The sequence below is a fragment of the Podarcis melisellensis genome (assembly GCF_964234715.1).
Source record: "Podarcis melisellensis genome assembly, chromosome: 2".
Classification (NCBI taxonomy): Eukaryota; Metazoa; Chordata; class Lepidosauria; order Squamata; family Lacertidae; genus Podarcis; species Podarcis melisellensis.
This window is the reverse complement of record NC_138529.1, coordinates 41683703-41701243: the sequence shown is the minus strand read 5'-3', so window position 1 is coordinate 41701243 and position 17541 is coordinate 41683703. Positions and strand designations below refer to the sequence as shown.

The 17541-nt window shown below is 43.9% G+C and overlaps 2 protein-coding genes across 7 annotated transcripts; one reads left to right on the top strand and one right to left on the bottom strand.

Moving 5' to 3' along the window:
* The first annotated feature begins 248 nt into the window (after positions 1-248).
* Positions 249-16928, top strand: LOC309363191 (CD209 antigen-like protein C). 6 transcript variants are annotated; one of them, XM_081899293.1, is made up of 7 exons: positions 359-475; positions 958-1030; positions 2971-3093; positions 4610-4755; positions 7956-8065; positions 8298-8440; positions 9030-9715. In XM_081899293.1, the coding sequence occupies exons 1-7, from the start codon at positions 464-466 to the stop codon at positions 9092-9094; spliced, it is 672 nt and encodes a 223-aa protein (XP_081755419.1). In that variant the 5' UTR covers positions 359-463; the 3' UTR covers positions 9095-9715. The 6 variants fall into 6 exon arrangements, with proteins under 6 accessions (XP_081755421.1, XP_081755418.1, XP_081755420.1 ...); XM_081899292.1 differs by lacking the exon at positions 958-1030 and having other exon boundaries at positions 325-475; XM_081899294.1 differs by lacking the exons at positions 958-1030; positions 8298-8440 and having other exon boundaries at positions 325-475.
* LOC309363188 (olfactory receptor 10X1-like) lies at positions 9853-12818 on the bottom strand. Its single transcript, XM_081899289.1, has 2 exons — positions 12776-12818; positions 9853-11125 (listed from the first exon to the last, which is right to left on the bottom strand). Exon 2 carries the CDS (start codon positions 11107-11109, stop codon positions 10168-10170), a length of 942 nt encoding a protein of 313 aa, XP_081755415.1. The 5' UTR covers positions 11110-11125; positions 12776-12818; the 3' UTR covers positions 9853-10167.
* Positions 16929-17541: the final 613 nt, after the last annotated feature.

Sequence of the window (17541 nt, the reverse complement as noted above, 5' to 3'; positions counted from 1 at the left end):
AGCTCACTCAGGACTGTTAATGGCAAAAGAAGGCTTTAGCTCTTTGTCTCTGCAACAATCCCATTCACAAATGTACACATACATAGTTAGACTGTACACAACTAAGCAGTTCAGCCATCCTTAGCACAAGGCTATCCCTTGCCCCTTTCCTGAGGTGGTGATTTGACTGCGAGAATGGCACTTTCCCAGTGGCTTATCTTGTTAACAATAATATATATTCCCCCCTCCCTTGAGCAGTGAGACATTAGTCAGGCATCAGGGTGCCTGGCTTTCCTGTGGTTTATTACATAGAGGAAGCTGATAGTGATCGAAAGAAGGCAGAAGTATCCGGTTGCTGATTACTTTGGAAACCATTACAGAAGAAGATTTGGGGCCACCATGGATGACGGCTATGAGAATGAAGAGTATCAGAATGACATTGTTTCAGAGAAACTGTCCCATGCTTCGGAAATGTCCTTGAAACATGGAGGAACAGGTAAACATTGACATTGGCTTCCTTTCCCCTAATTTCAGTTCCGTGGCTTCCTCATTTCTCCTGAGCTGATCATGTGCTCAAAGGAACAGACTCTACATTCCCAAAGCATAAGCTTTAGCAACACCATAGCCTCAAAATATTTGTGTAGGTCCCCTGACAGTTCCCAGCATGTACAATTGTCAAGTTGAGTAATGTAAGGGTGGCTACTGCTTCCTTCCTTCTGGGCTCTGCCTCACCTTTAGGTGGCCTCGCCAAGTCCAAGGCTGCATGGAGGAACAGATCTTGATACCAAGGTGCTAGCCAGCTCAAGAACAGCCTCTACAAAATTAAAGGGAGGGAGATCTAGTAACATCTCTCAAGAAAAATGGGTCTGTGTTTGGAAGAATGCCTCTATAGGTGCATTAACTAAAAATAAAAACTCGATAAAATATGTGAGGTGCGACGGAGGGAGAGCGACCATTGTATATGACGATAACAACCAGGGCTATGACTACATTGTAGACGAGGACATGCTGATGAGAAAACTACCAGAGAAAGAACTGGAAATAGAGCAAGGTGAGAAATATAGATTATAATTATATAGATTATATTAAGATGATCTGCCTCTTACATGTTAAAAAAAATGTAAACATGTCTAATGGAGTGTACAATACTGAAAACAACATTTTTTAAGTTGACTTATGCTCCTCAGAAATGTGGTGAGTATTAAATTATTGATAAAGGCAATTCACTCCCTCCTTGTTCTTGTGTTCCTAAACAGGAGAGGGCAGATTTCAGCCCTAAGACATACCAATTGAAGACAGGAGTAAAACCTATGTTGGGGACAGACATATACTTAGACCACTTCCAGACTATTTTGCAGGTGGGAATTCAATTGAATTCCAGATGATCTGGAAACGACCTTAGACAGGATGAGTACATGCTCAGCCCAGGTATTTGTTTTCAAGGTGGTATAACTGAGCGCATATTCCTATCCCACAAAAATCCACTCTCTGTCCTCCTCAGTTACCTGCCTAATTTGAAGGTTGTGTCGTCTTCGTGTGTGTGTTTGCTTTTGTTAAACAATTGGGAATCAGAAGCCCTTTGCCAATCTAATGCAAATAACAAACAGCCAACAGTAGACCACAGTCTGCCTTCTACCCATCCCTCAAGATCAAAATGTTAATGACAGAAAAACATAGAATATGGGCTGCCCTTTCAAGGAGCATCACATATGTTGCCCTTGGAAATTATGGCCCAGGAGCATTAGAGTTCCATGACCACCGTTCATATTCGAATGTGCACAATGCAGATCTGGAAATGGTAGGATCTGCACTATTGTCTGTCTCAGGGTTTGACGGCATGGCACGCACAGTGTCTTCTACAGGGCTTGTGAAATTTCTCAGTGAATATCCCCTCAGAAATCCACGATTCATAAGATACTGTTTGCACTGGCTTGGCCTCTCCTCCACTGAACACACTCCCTTAAAACATGCCCACATTTCATTGGGTGATAGGATGGACACCCTCTCTCCCTTCTATTCTGAGCCGCAGTGCAAATAACTTTTCTCTGTGAGCAAGGATGGTGGTGGCTGGTGTAGGTGCCTTTCTTCCATTGATGGGCCTGCACCATTTTTGTGTTTCTTTCTCTTTTTCTGCTCTTTTTTAAAGACATGGAACCATTTTGTATACTGCCCCACCCTATGGTGGCCATTTTGTGTTGTTCCACCTTCCTTACCCACGGCACATTCTCAAAATTCCAAATGTGTCCACTGGCCCCCAGAAGCTGGCAAACTCTGGTCTATATGGAATATTGTAGTGGGTATCAGTAAGCTTGCATGCCCCCAGTCTGTAGAGGGCAGGGATGACACTAACAGACAGTCAGGGAAAATCCACTTTGTGGTTTCCCATTAACCACCTAAGCTCCACTCCTTCCTTCTGCTCTCTCTCCCTCCTCCTGCACAAGGCAGCCATGAAACCTCCCCTCACAATGTAAACTTAGAATCCAAATACACTGAAGTGTATCTGAAGAAGTGTGCATGCACACGAAAGCTCATACCAAGAACTAACTTAGTTGGTCTTTAAGGTGCTACTGGAAGGAATTTTTTTTGTTTAGAATCCAAAGCCATCCTTCTGACAATGAATAACTGTAGGTACAGAACCTTTTGTTCTTTACCAAGGGAACATATTTTATTTTAACTTTTAAAGCAATGCTGTTGATATGTGAATGAGATAGATGTTGGTTTGTGGGTTAGCTTCAGCTTCCAAGCCTTTCTTTTTTAAAAAAAACAACACACACCTCTGTTAAATACATTTGCACAATAAGCCAACCAACATTATTTTAGAAACTGATCATATGGGAATGATTGGAAAGGAGCTGCATGTGTTCCTATTGATAATCCTATTGATAAGCTCTCAGATACTGTACAGATGCCTTTCCCTTGCCTAGTAGCCTGGCAATTGAAACAAGCTGTTCCTGCAGTAACTTTTGTGAATGTCTTCTCATTTCTTTCTAGCTCTGTTTGCATCCAGTTTTGGCAAATGGGACCGCCACAGGATAACCTTTTTCGTAATCTACCTTCTGACAATCTTTTCCCTGATAATGGCAAATGCTGCCTTTGTGATTGCATTTCTCAGATGTAAGTCCAGGTTTGAAGCTAATTGCTAGCTTGAGTCTGCATCCTCCATAGCAGGCCATGGGCAATGACTGCTCCAGGGCTGGATCCGCTGGGTTTATGTTTGTGGGTTCACTGACTAAGTCCAGTGGCGTAGCGTGGGTTGTCAGCACCTGGGGCAAGGCAAGTAATTTGCGCCCCCTAACCCGTGGATTTTAGCACTTGAGTCTCTTCCACTAGATTAGCGCGCCCCCCTCAGATGTTGCGCCTGGTGCGGCTGGCCCCCCCTGCACCCTCCACGCTACGCCACTGACTAAGTCTTACAGCAGTTGCAGAAAAGAACGTGACATGGTCTGGCCTTCCTTTCAATATTAAAACTCCTGTCCCTTAGGGTTTCATAGATTTTCAGACCTCTGCAGACTTGTGGCAAGGCGTGACTTAACTGCTGAAATATTCCCAGGCATTCACTGTACTGTATAGGAGCCCTAATACTGAAGGCCTGTGGTTGGTTACAGTGATCTCTTAAACTTGATGGTGCCTTTCCAAGAGGACTGAGCTCTGCTCACCAGTTCTGTTCTTGAAGAAGAGCCATGGAGGAAACTAGCTCCCATCCTGCTATGTCAAAAACAGGCAAGGACCGGCAAGCACACGTGCATATGTTGAGCCTGGATTCCGATGCTTTAGAGTTGGAAAAAGTTCAGAAAAGGGCAACCAAAATGATCAAGAGGATGGAGTGACTCCCCTCTGCGGAAAGGCTGCAGCGCTTGGGACTTTTTAGCTTAGAGGAAAGGCAAGCAAGTGGTTACATGATAGACATTCATAGTATTATGCATGGCATGGACAAAGTGTGTAGAGAAAAATTGTTCTCCCTTTCTTATAACCCTAGAACTCCCAGATATCCAATGAAGTGGAATCGTGGAGGTTTCAGGACAGAGAGAAGAAAAAAGTACTTCATGTAGCACGTAGTTTAACCATGGCATTCGTGCCCAGTGGAGGCAATGGTGGCCCCCAACTTGGATGGCTTTAAAAGAGGATTGGACAAATTCATGGAGGACAAAGCTATCAATGGCTGCTTAGCATGATGGCTCTTATCTGGCTCTACAGTTGCTCAAAACCGCAGGACAGCAGGGAGGCTACTCTTGTGCTCCAATCCTGTTTGTGGGTTTTCTAAAGGCATCTGGTTGGCCACTGTGGGAATAGAGTACTGGACTAGATGGGCCATTGGTCCAGCAGGCTCTTCTTATGTTCTAATGTTATGTAATGCTCAAGCTACTGTATGAATCAATTAGCATCAGTCAGAATGCTAAAGAGATTTTTTGCCAGTCCAGTAATAGTCTAGAGGCCACACTACCAATGGGGAAGATGCTGGTGGAGGCATTGTGTACTACAATATGGATAAACAGAAAAGACCTACAGGCCACATGTGTGCATTTGCTAAGTGTCCGTCTGTAGTGGTATATGGTGCCAGTCACAAAAACATCCTGTAAACAAAGAGGCATTCATTCTGTGCTGCATTATTTCACAAATCTGTGTATTGCAGGCTTTCCAATATGTGCATTCGATTGGCATGAATTCCAGGACAAATGCTACTACTACTCCAGAAAACAAGTCTTTTGGGAAAAGGCCAGGAGCACCTGCCAAGACCTGAGTGCAGATCTGGTGATTATAGATAGTGAAAAGGAACAGGTGAGTTTTCCCTGTGATGGACATCTTGCACAAGAAGCTCCTCTTCTGCTACCAGGAATGTTATGATTGCAACCTACCTTGAATCTTCCCAATCAGAACAATAAGGAGGACAGCACACAAAAACACCTGCTAGGTGTAACCTCATGGAAAGGTGTAGTTAAAGATCAGCTTGGGGAGCCCCGAATAACAGCTATTCCAATTAATTTTACTTTCTTCTCAAATGAAATTGTCTCTTTTATATTGCTAAAAATGTTGGGTTCGACCCCCGAGTGGTAACAAGATTCCAGGGAGTTCCAGGCACCCACCCAGGGTCTGTGTTCCTTTGGAGAATTGAGAAATGGCAGAGACTTTAAGAAATATAGTTTATTCACCTACTTACACCTTCAGTCTGCATGTTGGGAGTCCCAATCTTACAACATGGTGATCTCAAGCAGGACTTGTTTCCCAGAGCCAGTGCAACACAGGAGTCAAAGACATCTCTCCCAGCCAGTCTTCAGCCAGCCTGCCCAAGATGGAACTCACTCTTTTTTCTTCCCCTTCTCCTTCCCAGCTCACCTTGCTCTGAAGACTCTCCTTTCCTGACACCTTAAGCACACACCCCATCACCATGGCAACCTCTGTGTGCCCAAGCCCAAGAATCCGTTTTGAGCCATCAACAACTTTTATCATGTTTTATACCCAGGTGAAGAGCTGGTTTGGAAAGGAAGTTTAGCCTGTTTTCCCCCACCGGCTTGCAATCTTCCCTTCAGTACTCTAAATAATCAAATTTCTACCATTTATTAATTTATAGGGTTTAGAGGAGGTCCCCCTCCACAAATCTATAACAATTTGTTTTTCATTATGATCAAACAAAAGTTTATTGCAGTAAAGAAAGTTAAATAAGAAAGCAGTGTCACATCCCTAAGACACTCTTCACATGGGCCAAACTTGTACTTTGGTTCTTTTGCATCAAATGTAAATAAACTAAACAAAAATGCCTCCTATTGAGGTGTCTTTGGTCCTCCTGGCAGAGGCTCTTTGAGGTCTCTCAAGCTGAGGTCTCTCCCAGATGTGCTTCTGGAGATTCTGCAGTACAAGTAAGCTGCTCCTTTCCTACGACCTAAATGCTTTCACTCTCCAGTGATACTTATTTAAAATTCTAAAGCAGGACCTCCAAAATTATACTGCTTGCTTCTACCTGCCCCCCAAAGGCCTTTGTTTCTCATATATTCCAGTGGTAAATGAAAAATTATCACAAAACCAACCAGTAAATGGTAGCACAACAGAACATTTAAAGCTGTCGGCTTAAATCCACAGTCATAAAAAGACATAACGTAAAAGGCAACCCTGGGAGCACTGGAGGGAATGAGGTCTTTAGTAATGTTTCTAGCTGTAACTGCTTTTAGATGTTTTCAATTGCAATTATTTTTAGAATGCTTTAATTGTTTGCCTCTTTAGTTTTTGAAATGTTGTTGTGTTTGCCACCCTGGGCTGCTTCAGGAGGAAGGTGGGATGTGGATTCAAGAAATATACTGCATTTTTCGCCCTATAGGATGCACTTTTTCCCCTCCAAAAATGAAGGGGAAACCTGGGTGCGTCCTATGGGGCGAATGCAGGCTTTTGCTGAAGCTTGGAGAGCAAGAGGGGTCGGTGCGCACCAACCCCTCTCGTTCTCCAGGCTTCAGGAAGACATCCACAGCCTAGGCAGCCCTGCGGGAACTCCCGCAGGGCTGTCTAGGCTGCGGATAGCAGCCTGCTTCCCGGAGTGCTGGGCGCGCTGAAAGCAGAGCGCTCGGCGCTTCGGGAACACATCCGCAGCCTAGGCAGCCCTGCGGGAGTTCCCGCAGGGCTGTCTAGGCTGCGGATAGCAGCCTGCCGGCCGGTGCGAGAAGCACCCTGAAGCAGAGCACCCCTTGCGCCAGGCAAACATCCGCAGCGTGGGGAGCCCTGCAGGAGTTCCCCGCAGGGCTCCCCACACTGCGGATAGCAGCCTGCGCCCGGCAGGCAGGGCGCGCTGAAGCAGAGCACCCTGCGCGCTGGGCAGACATCGGCCAGCCCCACAAGCTCGGGGGACAGCAGGGAGGCGCAGCGCCATCATCCCGCTGTTCCTCGACCTGGTTCGGTTTCCCCGACCTGGTTTGGGGGGGGGGAATTTTTCCTTTATTTCCCCTCCAAAAAACTAGGTGCGTCCTATGGGACGGAGCATCCTATGGGACGAAAAATACGGTATAAAAGAAGTAAATAAAGAAGATCTTCTAACATCAGCTTTCTATGTTCTAAATTGTTGCAAGAAGATACTGTTTTTTTCCGTGTATTGGAGGAGGTTTTTTGACTCTAAAATCATGTCAAAAACTGGGGTCGTCCAATACATGGATAGTGGCATGTTGGGGGGGGGGAGGAGAAGCGGCGTGCCGCTGGTGGGAGTGCGGCTTCCCCCGATGCTGGAGCAAGTGGGGAGCGATGGGGGGGGGGGTGTTCCCTGCCCACAGCTGCGTGTGTGTGTGTGTGTGTGTGTGGGAGAAGCTGTGCACCACCAGCCAGCTCGTTGGCAGGAATGCAACTTCCCCCGATGCCACTGCGCGTGGGAAATGATCTAGGGAGTGTTTCCTGCCCGTAGCTGCGTGAGGGCAGAGGCTCAACAACTTTGGGCCATCTCCCCTCATTTTCTTAAAACTGAGTCCCCCAAAATGGGGGTGGGAAGTATTATACATGGGGGTGTCTTATAGATGGAAAAATACGGTAACTGTTTTGCAAGAGTTAAAATTCCCTGTCCCAAAGTTGGGCTTGGAGACAAGAAATCTCTGGCTGTGTGAGCACATTCCTGTTTGCTTTGTATTCAGTTTGGGAAGCAGTGAGCACGTGACGTTAGGAAAAAATCATATCTATCCTGTTGTTTCTTATGAAGCACCATGTGTCAGTGTATCCACACACACACACACACACATCCAAACCATCTTCAATTTCAACCGCGAAAAAGAACAACCTAGCTATGTTTTAAGTTGTCAATGTGAGGCCTGAAAGGACAAGAAAAACAGGAAGGCAGAAGTTTCTCCACCCCTCAGCATGCTAACTGTGTGCTCTACGTCTTAGCTATGTGAACATGTGCATATGATTTACTCACATTTGTACAGAGACATGTGGGGTGCAGTCCTCAGGTCCACTGCTGGGAACACTGAGGAGCAGGTGAGGAGAAAATCCATCAATTCTCTATCTTTTTCTAGGATTTCCTCGTTTATAACATGGAAGAGAAGACCTCACAGTGGATTGGCTTAAGATACACGACAACAGAAATGGCATGGAAGTGGGTGGATGGCACAAATGCCTCTTACACGTGAGTGTTGCTTTTCAGTCAATTTATCTCAGATCTCTCATGATGTTTCAAAAGCACAGCTGGCTAACCACGTTAAATGGGCAGTTTTGAGCTGAAAACTGCGATGTGCATTACTGTTTCTATCTGTGTTGGGCTAGCAGCACACCCGTTTTTTTAGTAAGTGGCCAAAAGAAAGCATTCTGTCAGAATTCACTTCACTCCCTCTGTTTCTCGCCTCCCCTCCAACCCCCAGGACCATGTCACACGATGCCTTGTTATGGAATTCAGTATCTCATCACAAGACTTCAGAAAGTGAGAACTCATCCTCCTTGACCCAAAAAAGCTCAGTGCCCCTGGTCTCACAGCCACATGCTACAACATTGTTGGGGTGTGGAGGTGGGCTTGGACTCCAACTTCAGTAATGTCACTGGTTATAGTAGTGGCAGCAAAGTTTGCAAGGGATTGCTTGTGTTCTGTCCAGAGTCAAGTGAGACCAGCTGGCTTGCCTTAGTTTGCAGCAGAAATTATAAAAAAAGCTGCTATGTAGGGTTGTGCTGTTGCACTGGGTAAGGAAACAGCGCCTTTCCTATCTCAGCAAACATTTCTGGTAAATTATTATTATTATTATTAATCAATTTGTATTGAACTGCATTAACTGTTCATCGAACGGTTTGTTTTCTCCTGGACTGATTTGCCACTATGTTCTTTAGCTCTGGTTCTATGGATGGAAATACGGTCTCGTCTACTTCGTTGTTCAGCTTTGTTGTTGGGAGAGCAGCATGCAAATACTAAATCAAAATCAGCACCTGAAAGAAAAGCATCAGAAATGGCACCGAAGGGGCAAAGGGCTTTTCTCGGTGGGTGGGGAAGGAGATGAGCATGTGAAGAGTAACCACACATGACTAGAAAGAAGGAGGCGAGTGAGAACTGACAGTTTGGCAAGTTCATCACCAGGCAAATGTTTGCTTTTCTTTTTCTTTTTCAGACGATGGGGGCCTTCTGAACCGACTAGCAAAGCTGGCCGTAATCCAAAAGACTGTGTTGTCATGAAGAAAGGAGAGAACCATAAGTGGCGTAATGGCTCGTGCAACTCCACCAATCCGTTTATTTGTGAAAAGAGCATGCAGCTTGCCTGTATCTGGCAGGCTTTTCATAGTTCTCACTGAACAAACTTCTGTTTGGTATTGGTGTACATCTTCAGTCAGTTACAAAATGCTATGCACAGATGCTATAGATCAGTTTATTGCTCTGGATCTGGTGTGTGTGTGTGTGTGTGTGTGTGTCCACTCATGAGAATCCTTCCAGAAGGGTACTCCAAATCACACAGCCATCTATTATTGCAGCAACAACAGGCCACACAACAGAGACACAAACATGGAGCCCACACAGCCATGATCTCCTACATCCTACACAGGTGTGACTTTACCCCAAAGGAAAAATGAGTCACATCAGAAAGGGCCATACTCTGAAACCAGCAGACTTCCAGGACACCCCAACACAGACCTCAAGGTGGCTATTCATGAACCAGAGGAGGGGAACTTCATCATGAACTTGCTGAATGAACACTTATCAGGAAATTCAAGTGTATTTCATCTGGTCTGCATTCAGATCATGGGGTTTGAATCCTCTGCAGATGTTCATTAGCCAATAAATAGCAGGATGTTGTCCTCAGCGCTTCTTTGCGACTTGTTATTGTAAATATTTTCCAATAATTTCAGCTCTTTTCCGAATACATTGCTTTTGTTTTCTTCTTATATGACAATTTATAACTTAAGAACAAAGTGTCTGCGATAGAGAACAATGGACAGACTCAGACTACATGGCCATCATAGAAACTTTTATAAAATTTGCATATGATGATTTATATGGATAAATTCCTCTGGGAAATTTAAGATGGTGTGTGAGTGGGATCTCACCAGTACTACACTTTGTAAGGCCACCAGCCACCCAATAAGCAAAGAAGAGGATTAGCAGGACACCCAGGGTCAAATATGAAAGACCCAGGACTCATACCCTTTGGGCTATCCTCTAACATGAAGACATTGGCTACACAACCTAGTGATACACTGAAACAACCACAAATACAATTTGGTTTAAATGGAATTTGTTTGCAATTATTGTATTCATATCTTTTGAGAAAGTACCTTCTTAGTGATTACCTTCCTTACCGCAACCTTGATCTCTTTGTTTCTCAAAGTAAAGATAATGGGACTGAGAAACGGAGTGATTATGGTGTAGGGTATGGAAATCAGTGTGTCATCCTCTAATGTGTCAGCTGTGCTCGATTTGAAATAAATGATGGAGGCAAATGTATAGTGCACACTTACCACAATGAGGTGGGCGGCACAGGTGGAGAAAGCTTTCTGGCGGCCCTCCGTGGAGGGGATGCGCAGAATGGTGGAGAGAATTAAGATGTAGGTCAACATGATGAACAGAAGGCTGCCAGCCAAACCCAGCATGCCAATAGTAGAGATGGACACTTCAGTTGTATTGTTGGCAGTGCAGGCTAACCTAACCACTGCCCTCATGTGACAAAAGAAGTGCCGGATGGCATTGGGGCCACAAAAGGGCAACCTAAGGATCTGAGCAGCCTCACTTAGAGATATGAGGAATCCCGCAATCCAGGAAATGACTATGAACCAAAGAATTACCCGCATATTCATAAGGACAGGATAGCGCAATGGGTGGCATATTGCTAGGTACCGATCATAGCCCATACATGTAAGAATGAGACAGTTTGTTGCACCCAGTCCAAGGAAAAGAAACATTTGTGCAGCACACCCTAAAAAAGAGATTGTTCTGACTTTTGCTAGCAAATCAACCAGCATTTTGGGGACAATGACTAAACTGTAACAGGTTTCAGAGCAAGACAAAGCAAAGAGGAAGATGTACATGGGAACATGGAGGCTCCGATCAGAATAAACAACGGACATTATCAGCAGATTTCCTATCAGGGTTAGGAGGTACATGAGCAGGAACAGGATGAAAAATGCAATCTGTAGCTCTGGAGGCACAGAGAACCCAAGCAGGATAAATTCTGTCACTTGTGTGTGATTCTTCTTCATTGTGTTGTACCAGCACCTTAGAAAGAAGAAGATCACAGTTACCAAACACAAGGCTCAGTCTTATGGACAATGAGCAGCATGGATCTTTCACATTGTTACTAGTTATTAAAAGATCACTATGAGCGTACGAGGATGCGGGGAGCGCTGTGGGTTAAACCACAGAGCCTAGGACTTGCCGATCAGAAGGTCAGCGGTTCGAATCCCTGCGATGGGGTGAGCTCCCGTTGCACAGTCCCTGCTCCTGCCAACCTAGCAGTTTGAAAGCACGTCAAAGTGCAAGTAGATAAATGGTACCGCTCAGGCGGGAAGGTAAATGGTGTTTCCGTGCACTGCTCTGGTTCGCCAGAAGCGGCTTAGTCATTCTGGCCACATGACCTGGAAGCTGTACGCCAGCTCCCTCGGCCAATAAAGCGAGATGAGCGTTGGTCACGACTGGACCTAATGGTCAGGGGTCTCTTTGCCTTTACCTATGAGTGCACCTAGATTGCGTCAGAATCCCTTCTTAACCATCTGATATATTATAGATTAATAATTACTAAATTTAATAAACCAATTATAACCTCTTTGCCTTTTTTACCAGCAAAATATGTACCACAGGGCTCAAACTCCCAAAGTTCTGACTTCATCCATTTTACAATTGGTTCATTTGTCTTATGATTGTCTACCCCTATCAACTGCCCTGAGACCTCCAGATATAGGGCGGTATATAAATTCAATTAATAATAATAATAATAATAAATAACTGACTGGCTCATAGAAAAGGATTCAAAGACAGATCTACCTAGCATCTTGTCTGACTCCAAGGATTTAAATGATCCTTCTTTCTTTGCCAGGATCAAAGCATTTTTAGTTTTCTCTGTCTATTTGCACAAAACTGGCTCTCCATAAAAATACATGGAAAAGCTAGCTGCAATTGCACTTTGGATTTTATTCTGAAGCAATTAGTTTAGTGGCTAAGTGTTCAAATGCATGTTTGATTCATGGAGCGCCTATCATTTATGGGTGCACACTTTTACTATATAAAGGATGGTATTTAACTAAGTTCTATTCAGAGCACCTAACTTAGGTTGTTTCTTAATTTCAGTGGGTAATACTTACTTGAATATCACTCAAAGTGGGCAGAAGCTTAGTTGAATACCACTCAACCTGGACAGAGGGTTGGTGAGATCTAACTGCAGTAGGTTTGTTGAGGAGAGTGACACTGCCCCTTTCCTCTCCTGCACCATACCTCTATTAAGTTCATCGCCTGAGGCATTCTTCTCCGTTCCCAGATCACTTCCACTAACTGCAGTGGTTGAAATTTATATACTTTCCAACTGCACACCACTGTGTGGATCAACAAGAAGGCCAAAAATGATATATATTTTTAAGGACTGCCATATACCTGAGCTGGTTAACAGCTAGTTTCCCAGGTAATTCAGCACCATTAGAAGTCATGCAATAATGCTTTGGCACTCCAGAATGTGAGAGAAGATCAGTAGTGATGGAAACAAGTGAAAATTTCAAGGATGCTTGGTTACCATCTCTGTTGTTCTCATTGAGGAACCCTAAAGAATGTTGGAATTCCCTGAAACATTGTTTGAAAACTAAGCCAGTGGCTTAAATGAGTTCTCAAACAAAGCACACTTTCTGATTGTCAGAATGATCTCAATAACAGGAGGCTTACCTTCCGTTTCTGATCTGGAGCTGCAAAAAGAAAAAGAGATAGAGGAAACTACAACTGGCCAAACAAAACAAAACAAAAAAAAAGAGAGTACACTCAAGTAAGGACCAAAACGTCTTGCCACAATTTCCACTGAAATCTGTGGTCCTGTTGCAAAGGAACGGGTGGAGAGCATGTCATCCCCTAACTAGGCAATAAGTTTAACATTCATACCAAAAAGTAAAAGAGAAAGGTAGCTTAACCTTGTTTGCAGGTTGTCGGGATTCAGTGTCAAGATCCCAGAGACATTCGTGGAGCGAGGCCTGTGGGGAAATTACACTAATTTGGCTCAGGAGATGTTTAATAAAGGAAAGCATATCAGATATTTCATCATTTGTTATTTACTCCAGAAAAACAAAATTAAGTTCAAGTTTCAGAAACTCAACGGGCCAATGTTTTTTAGTTTAAAAAAATACTAATTAGTCATATTTCTAATTAGTCATATTTCTTCATCTACATGCACAGCTATTTCTTACATGCATAGCTGAGATATGAAAAAGCACTCTATGTTTTTGGATCCTGTCTGTCCATTGAGCCATGCTTGGTTCACTTCTCGAATCCGTCTAAAGGACTAACCTTTCAAGAATAAAAATGGTCCAGAACTGCTGCTGACCCAAGCCCACTTTGCAAAATGCACCCAAACAGTCTTGGGCTGTTTTTGCTGCAAGAGACTAATATGGCTACACTCTTTAAATATCTATAAAATTTAGTTGAGATTCTTTTGTAGACCACATCAACGGTTGTCTGAGGTGTTGTTGTTGTTTTTACAGAATCATAGAATTGTACCGCTGGAAGAGACCTTGAGGGTCATCCAAATTCCTGCAGTGCAAAAGTCTCGACTAGATCATCTATGACAGATGGCCATCCAACCTCTGCTTAAAAACCTCCAAGGAATATTTTCCTTCCACTTCCAAAGGAGTCCATTCCATTGTTGAACAGCTCTTATGTTCAGAACATCCTTCTTGGTGTTTAGTCAGAATCTCCTTTCTTGTAGAAGAAGAAGAAGAAGAAGAAGAAGAAGAGGAGGAGGAGTAGTTTGGATTTGATATCCTGCCTTTTACTCCCTTTAAGGAGTCTCAAAGCGGCTAACATTCTCCTTTCCCTTCCTCCCCCACAACAAATACTCTGTGAGGTGAGTGGGGCTGAGAGACTTCAAAGAAGTGTGACTGGCCCAAGGTCACCCAGCAGCTGCATGTGGAGGAGCGGAGACGCGAACCCGGTTCCCCAGATTACGAGACTACTGCTCTTAACCACTACACCACACTGGCTCACTTCAAGCTTGCTTCATCTTCTATATGACAGCTCTTTAGATACTTTTGTTTTAAACTAAAAATAATAATGATTTTTATTTAATTTTAACAATTCAGCCCCTTAACAATGTAGAACATTTATATACCCTTAATCTGGAAAATAAAAAAAGAAACTTTTCTGATTGAGAAAGCATAATATTATACCTATTAAGCACCAAATGTTGACAAAAAAGAAAAGAAAAAACATAGAAAATCTATAAATAGAAAATAAGACAATATTTATTGATGATAAGAGGTCAGCTTTATTTGAGTGGCAGTCATTTAGTAAAAAACTTAGAGATTCAAGTGAATCTGGGGCAGGGATGATTATTAATGAACTAAGTGTTTCTTTTATTAGATAATGGAGAATAGGATGTGCTTGTGTGAATGTGAATGTGGGGGAAAGGGGGTAGAAATGGAATCCCAAGGCCTTTTCCTTTTGTAGGATCACTCTAGCCATATAGAGCTATACACTGCTTTTTGAGGGATTATTATCTAGAAGACTTGCAAACGTAATAAAACTAAGCCAAACCATCATGAAGCTATCCCTTTGTTTCCGTTCCCTCAACAATTGTAATTTATCGCTTAGTTTTTTCAGTAGGGTGACATCCCATTTTTGAGGTGGCAAGGGCCCCATCAATGTTGATGGGCATAGCCATTCAAATGGTGCGTGTGTTGTGAATGATTATGTGGGGCGGGGCTTACCTGAGCCCCCCAATATTTTGTTCATGTTGGCACCCCTGATGTAGTGATTAACAAATTATTGATTGATGTTATAAAGCATTGACTTCTGCTGAGTCATATTACTACCCTTGTCTAGCCCTCAATAATGTATCTTTCACTGTTCAGGAAAAAACCTCCCTCTACTAGCAAAAGAACAGTGTTCAGTATACTATAGTAGAAAGTTACATTGATGGCAGCTAGCCCAAGGAATCAGGATAAATCATGTTGCTGCATTCTTCTCTTTTGAGGCACTTTTTAAAATCAGTGTTTGTGACCTTTCCAAGCACTTTCCCACACGCTCCATGCGTTTGATGGTCCTGTGAATTAGGAGGCCAGCACAATTGTAAACCCGATGTCAGCAACCTTTTGGGGCAAATGGAAATGCTACACACAAAATGGCTCCCGTGTGGAGTGGCAGCACACAAAATGGCCGTCACATCCAAAAGAGCAGGAGCTCACTATTTACTCTGCATCCAGTGTGCTCCTGCTACTGGTTTGGGAAGCAGTGAGCACATGATGGTAGAAAAAATTCATATCTATCCTGTTGTTTCTTATGAAGCACCATGTGTCAATGTATCCACACACACCCCATCAAACCATCTTCAGTTTCAATTGTGAATAAGAACAACCTAGCTATGTTTTAAGTTGTCAATGTGAGGCCTGAAAGGACAAGATAAACAGGAAGGCAGAAGTTTCTCCACCCCTCAGCATGCTAAGTGTGTGCTCTACTTCTTAGCTATGTGAACATGTGCATATGATTTACTCACATTTGTACAGAGACATGTGGGGTGCAGTCCTCAGGTCCACTGCTGGGAACACTGAGGAGCGGGTGAGGAGAAAATCCATCAATTCTCTATCTTTTTCTAGGATTTCCTCGTTTATAACATGAAAAAGAAGACCTCACAGTGGTTTGGCTTAAGATACATGACAACAGAAATGGCATGGAAGTGGGTGGATGGCAAAATGCCTCTTACACATGAGTGTTGCTTTTCAGTCGATTTATCTCAGATCTCTCATGATGTTTCAAAAGCACAGCTGGCTAACCACGTTAAATGGGCAGTTTTGAGCTGAAAACTGCCATGTGCATTACTGTTTCTATCTGTGTTGGGGTAGCAGCACATCCGGATTTTTAGTAAGTGGCCAAAAGAAAGCATTCTGTCAGAATTCACTTCACTCCCTCTGTTTCTCACTTTCCCCCTCCAACCCCGAGGACCATGTCACACGATGCCTTATATGGAACTCAGTAGCTCATCACGAGACTTCAGAAAGAGAGGACTCATCCCCCTTGACCCCATTAACTTTGATTAAAGGCCAGAATCTAAGAGTCCCTGTGGTCTTGCAGTAAGGCCCTCTCCTAACATGGGTCCCATCTGCACTATACATTTAAGATAGCATCATGGCACTTTTAACTGTCATGGCTTCCCTCTAAAGGCTCATGAACATTGCAGGTTGTTAAGCGTGCTGAGAGCTACACAGAGCTCCAATTCTTAGAGTGGTTTAACATTCTGTCCCTCTTCCCAGGGAACCATAACTTTGAGAGGGTAGTAAGAAGCCTCCTAACATCCCTCAGAACTGCTGCTGTCCCCCACAGAGGCGCCACCTTGCGCCAAATATTGAGGGAGCTGGGTGAAGACGCAGGTTGGGTGAAATTGCAGGAGGAGCAAGGGGATGGAGCTGAATGCAATGGCTGGCGGCTTCTCCTCTCTTTCCCTCAGCAGCCTTCTAGGGCAGCAGCAGCAGGAGCTAGTCACTCAAGCTGCACTCGGCTCCATGCTCGGCCACCTCTACCCCCTGATGGTAGGGAACATGGGTGTGTGTGACCCCCCCAAACATTTTTTGAGAGGCCAAAAATGCTTAGCGCCCGTGGTCTCCCAGCCACATGCTACAACATTGTTGGGGTGGGGAGGTGGGCTTGGACTCCAACCTCGGTAATTTCACTGGTCATAGTAGTGGCAGCAAAGTTTGCAAGGGAGTGCTTGTGTTGTGTCCAGAGCTCAATGAGACCAGCTGGCGTGCCTTAGTTTGCGGCAGAAATTATAAAAGAAGCTGCTGTCTAGGGTTGTGCTGTTGCACTGAGTAAGGAAAAAGCCCCCTTCCTATCTCAGCAGGTATTTTTGGTTGGTATTTATTTATTTATTTATTTATTTATTTATTTATTTATTTATTTATTTATTTATTTAGAGTTTGTATTGAACTGCATTAACTGTTCATTGAACGGTTTGTTTTTTTCCTTGACTATGTTCTTTAGCACTGGTTCTATGGATGGAAATACGGTCTCGTCTACTTCGCTGTTCAGCTTTGATGTTGAGAAAGCAGCATGCAAATACTAAATCAAAAGCAGCACCTGAAAGAAAAGCATCAGAAATGGCACTGCAGGGGCAAAGGGCTTTTCTCGGTGGGTGGGGAAGGAGGTGAGCATGTGAAGAGTATTGGTGTACATCCTCAATCAGTTACAGAATGCTATGAACAAATGCTCTAGATCAGTTTATTGCTCTGGATCTGGTGTGTGTGTGTGTGGGTGCCCACTCATGAGAATCCTTCCAGAAGGGTACTCCAAAACACACAGCCATCTATTATTGCAGCAACAACAGGCCACACAACAGAGACACAAACATGGAGCCCACACAGCCGTGCCCTCCTCCATTCTACACAGGTGTGACTTTGCCCCAAAGGAAAAATGAATCACATCAGAAAGGGCCATACTCTGAAACCAGCAGA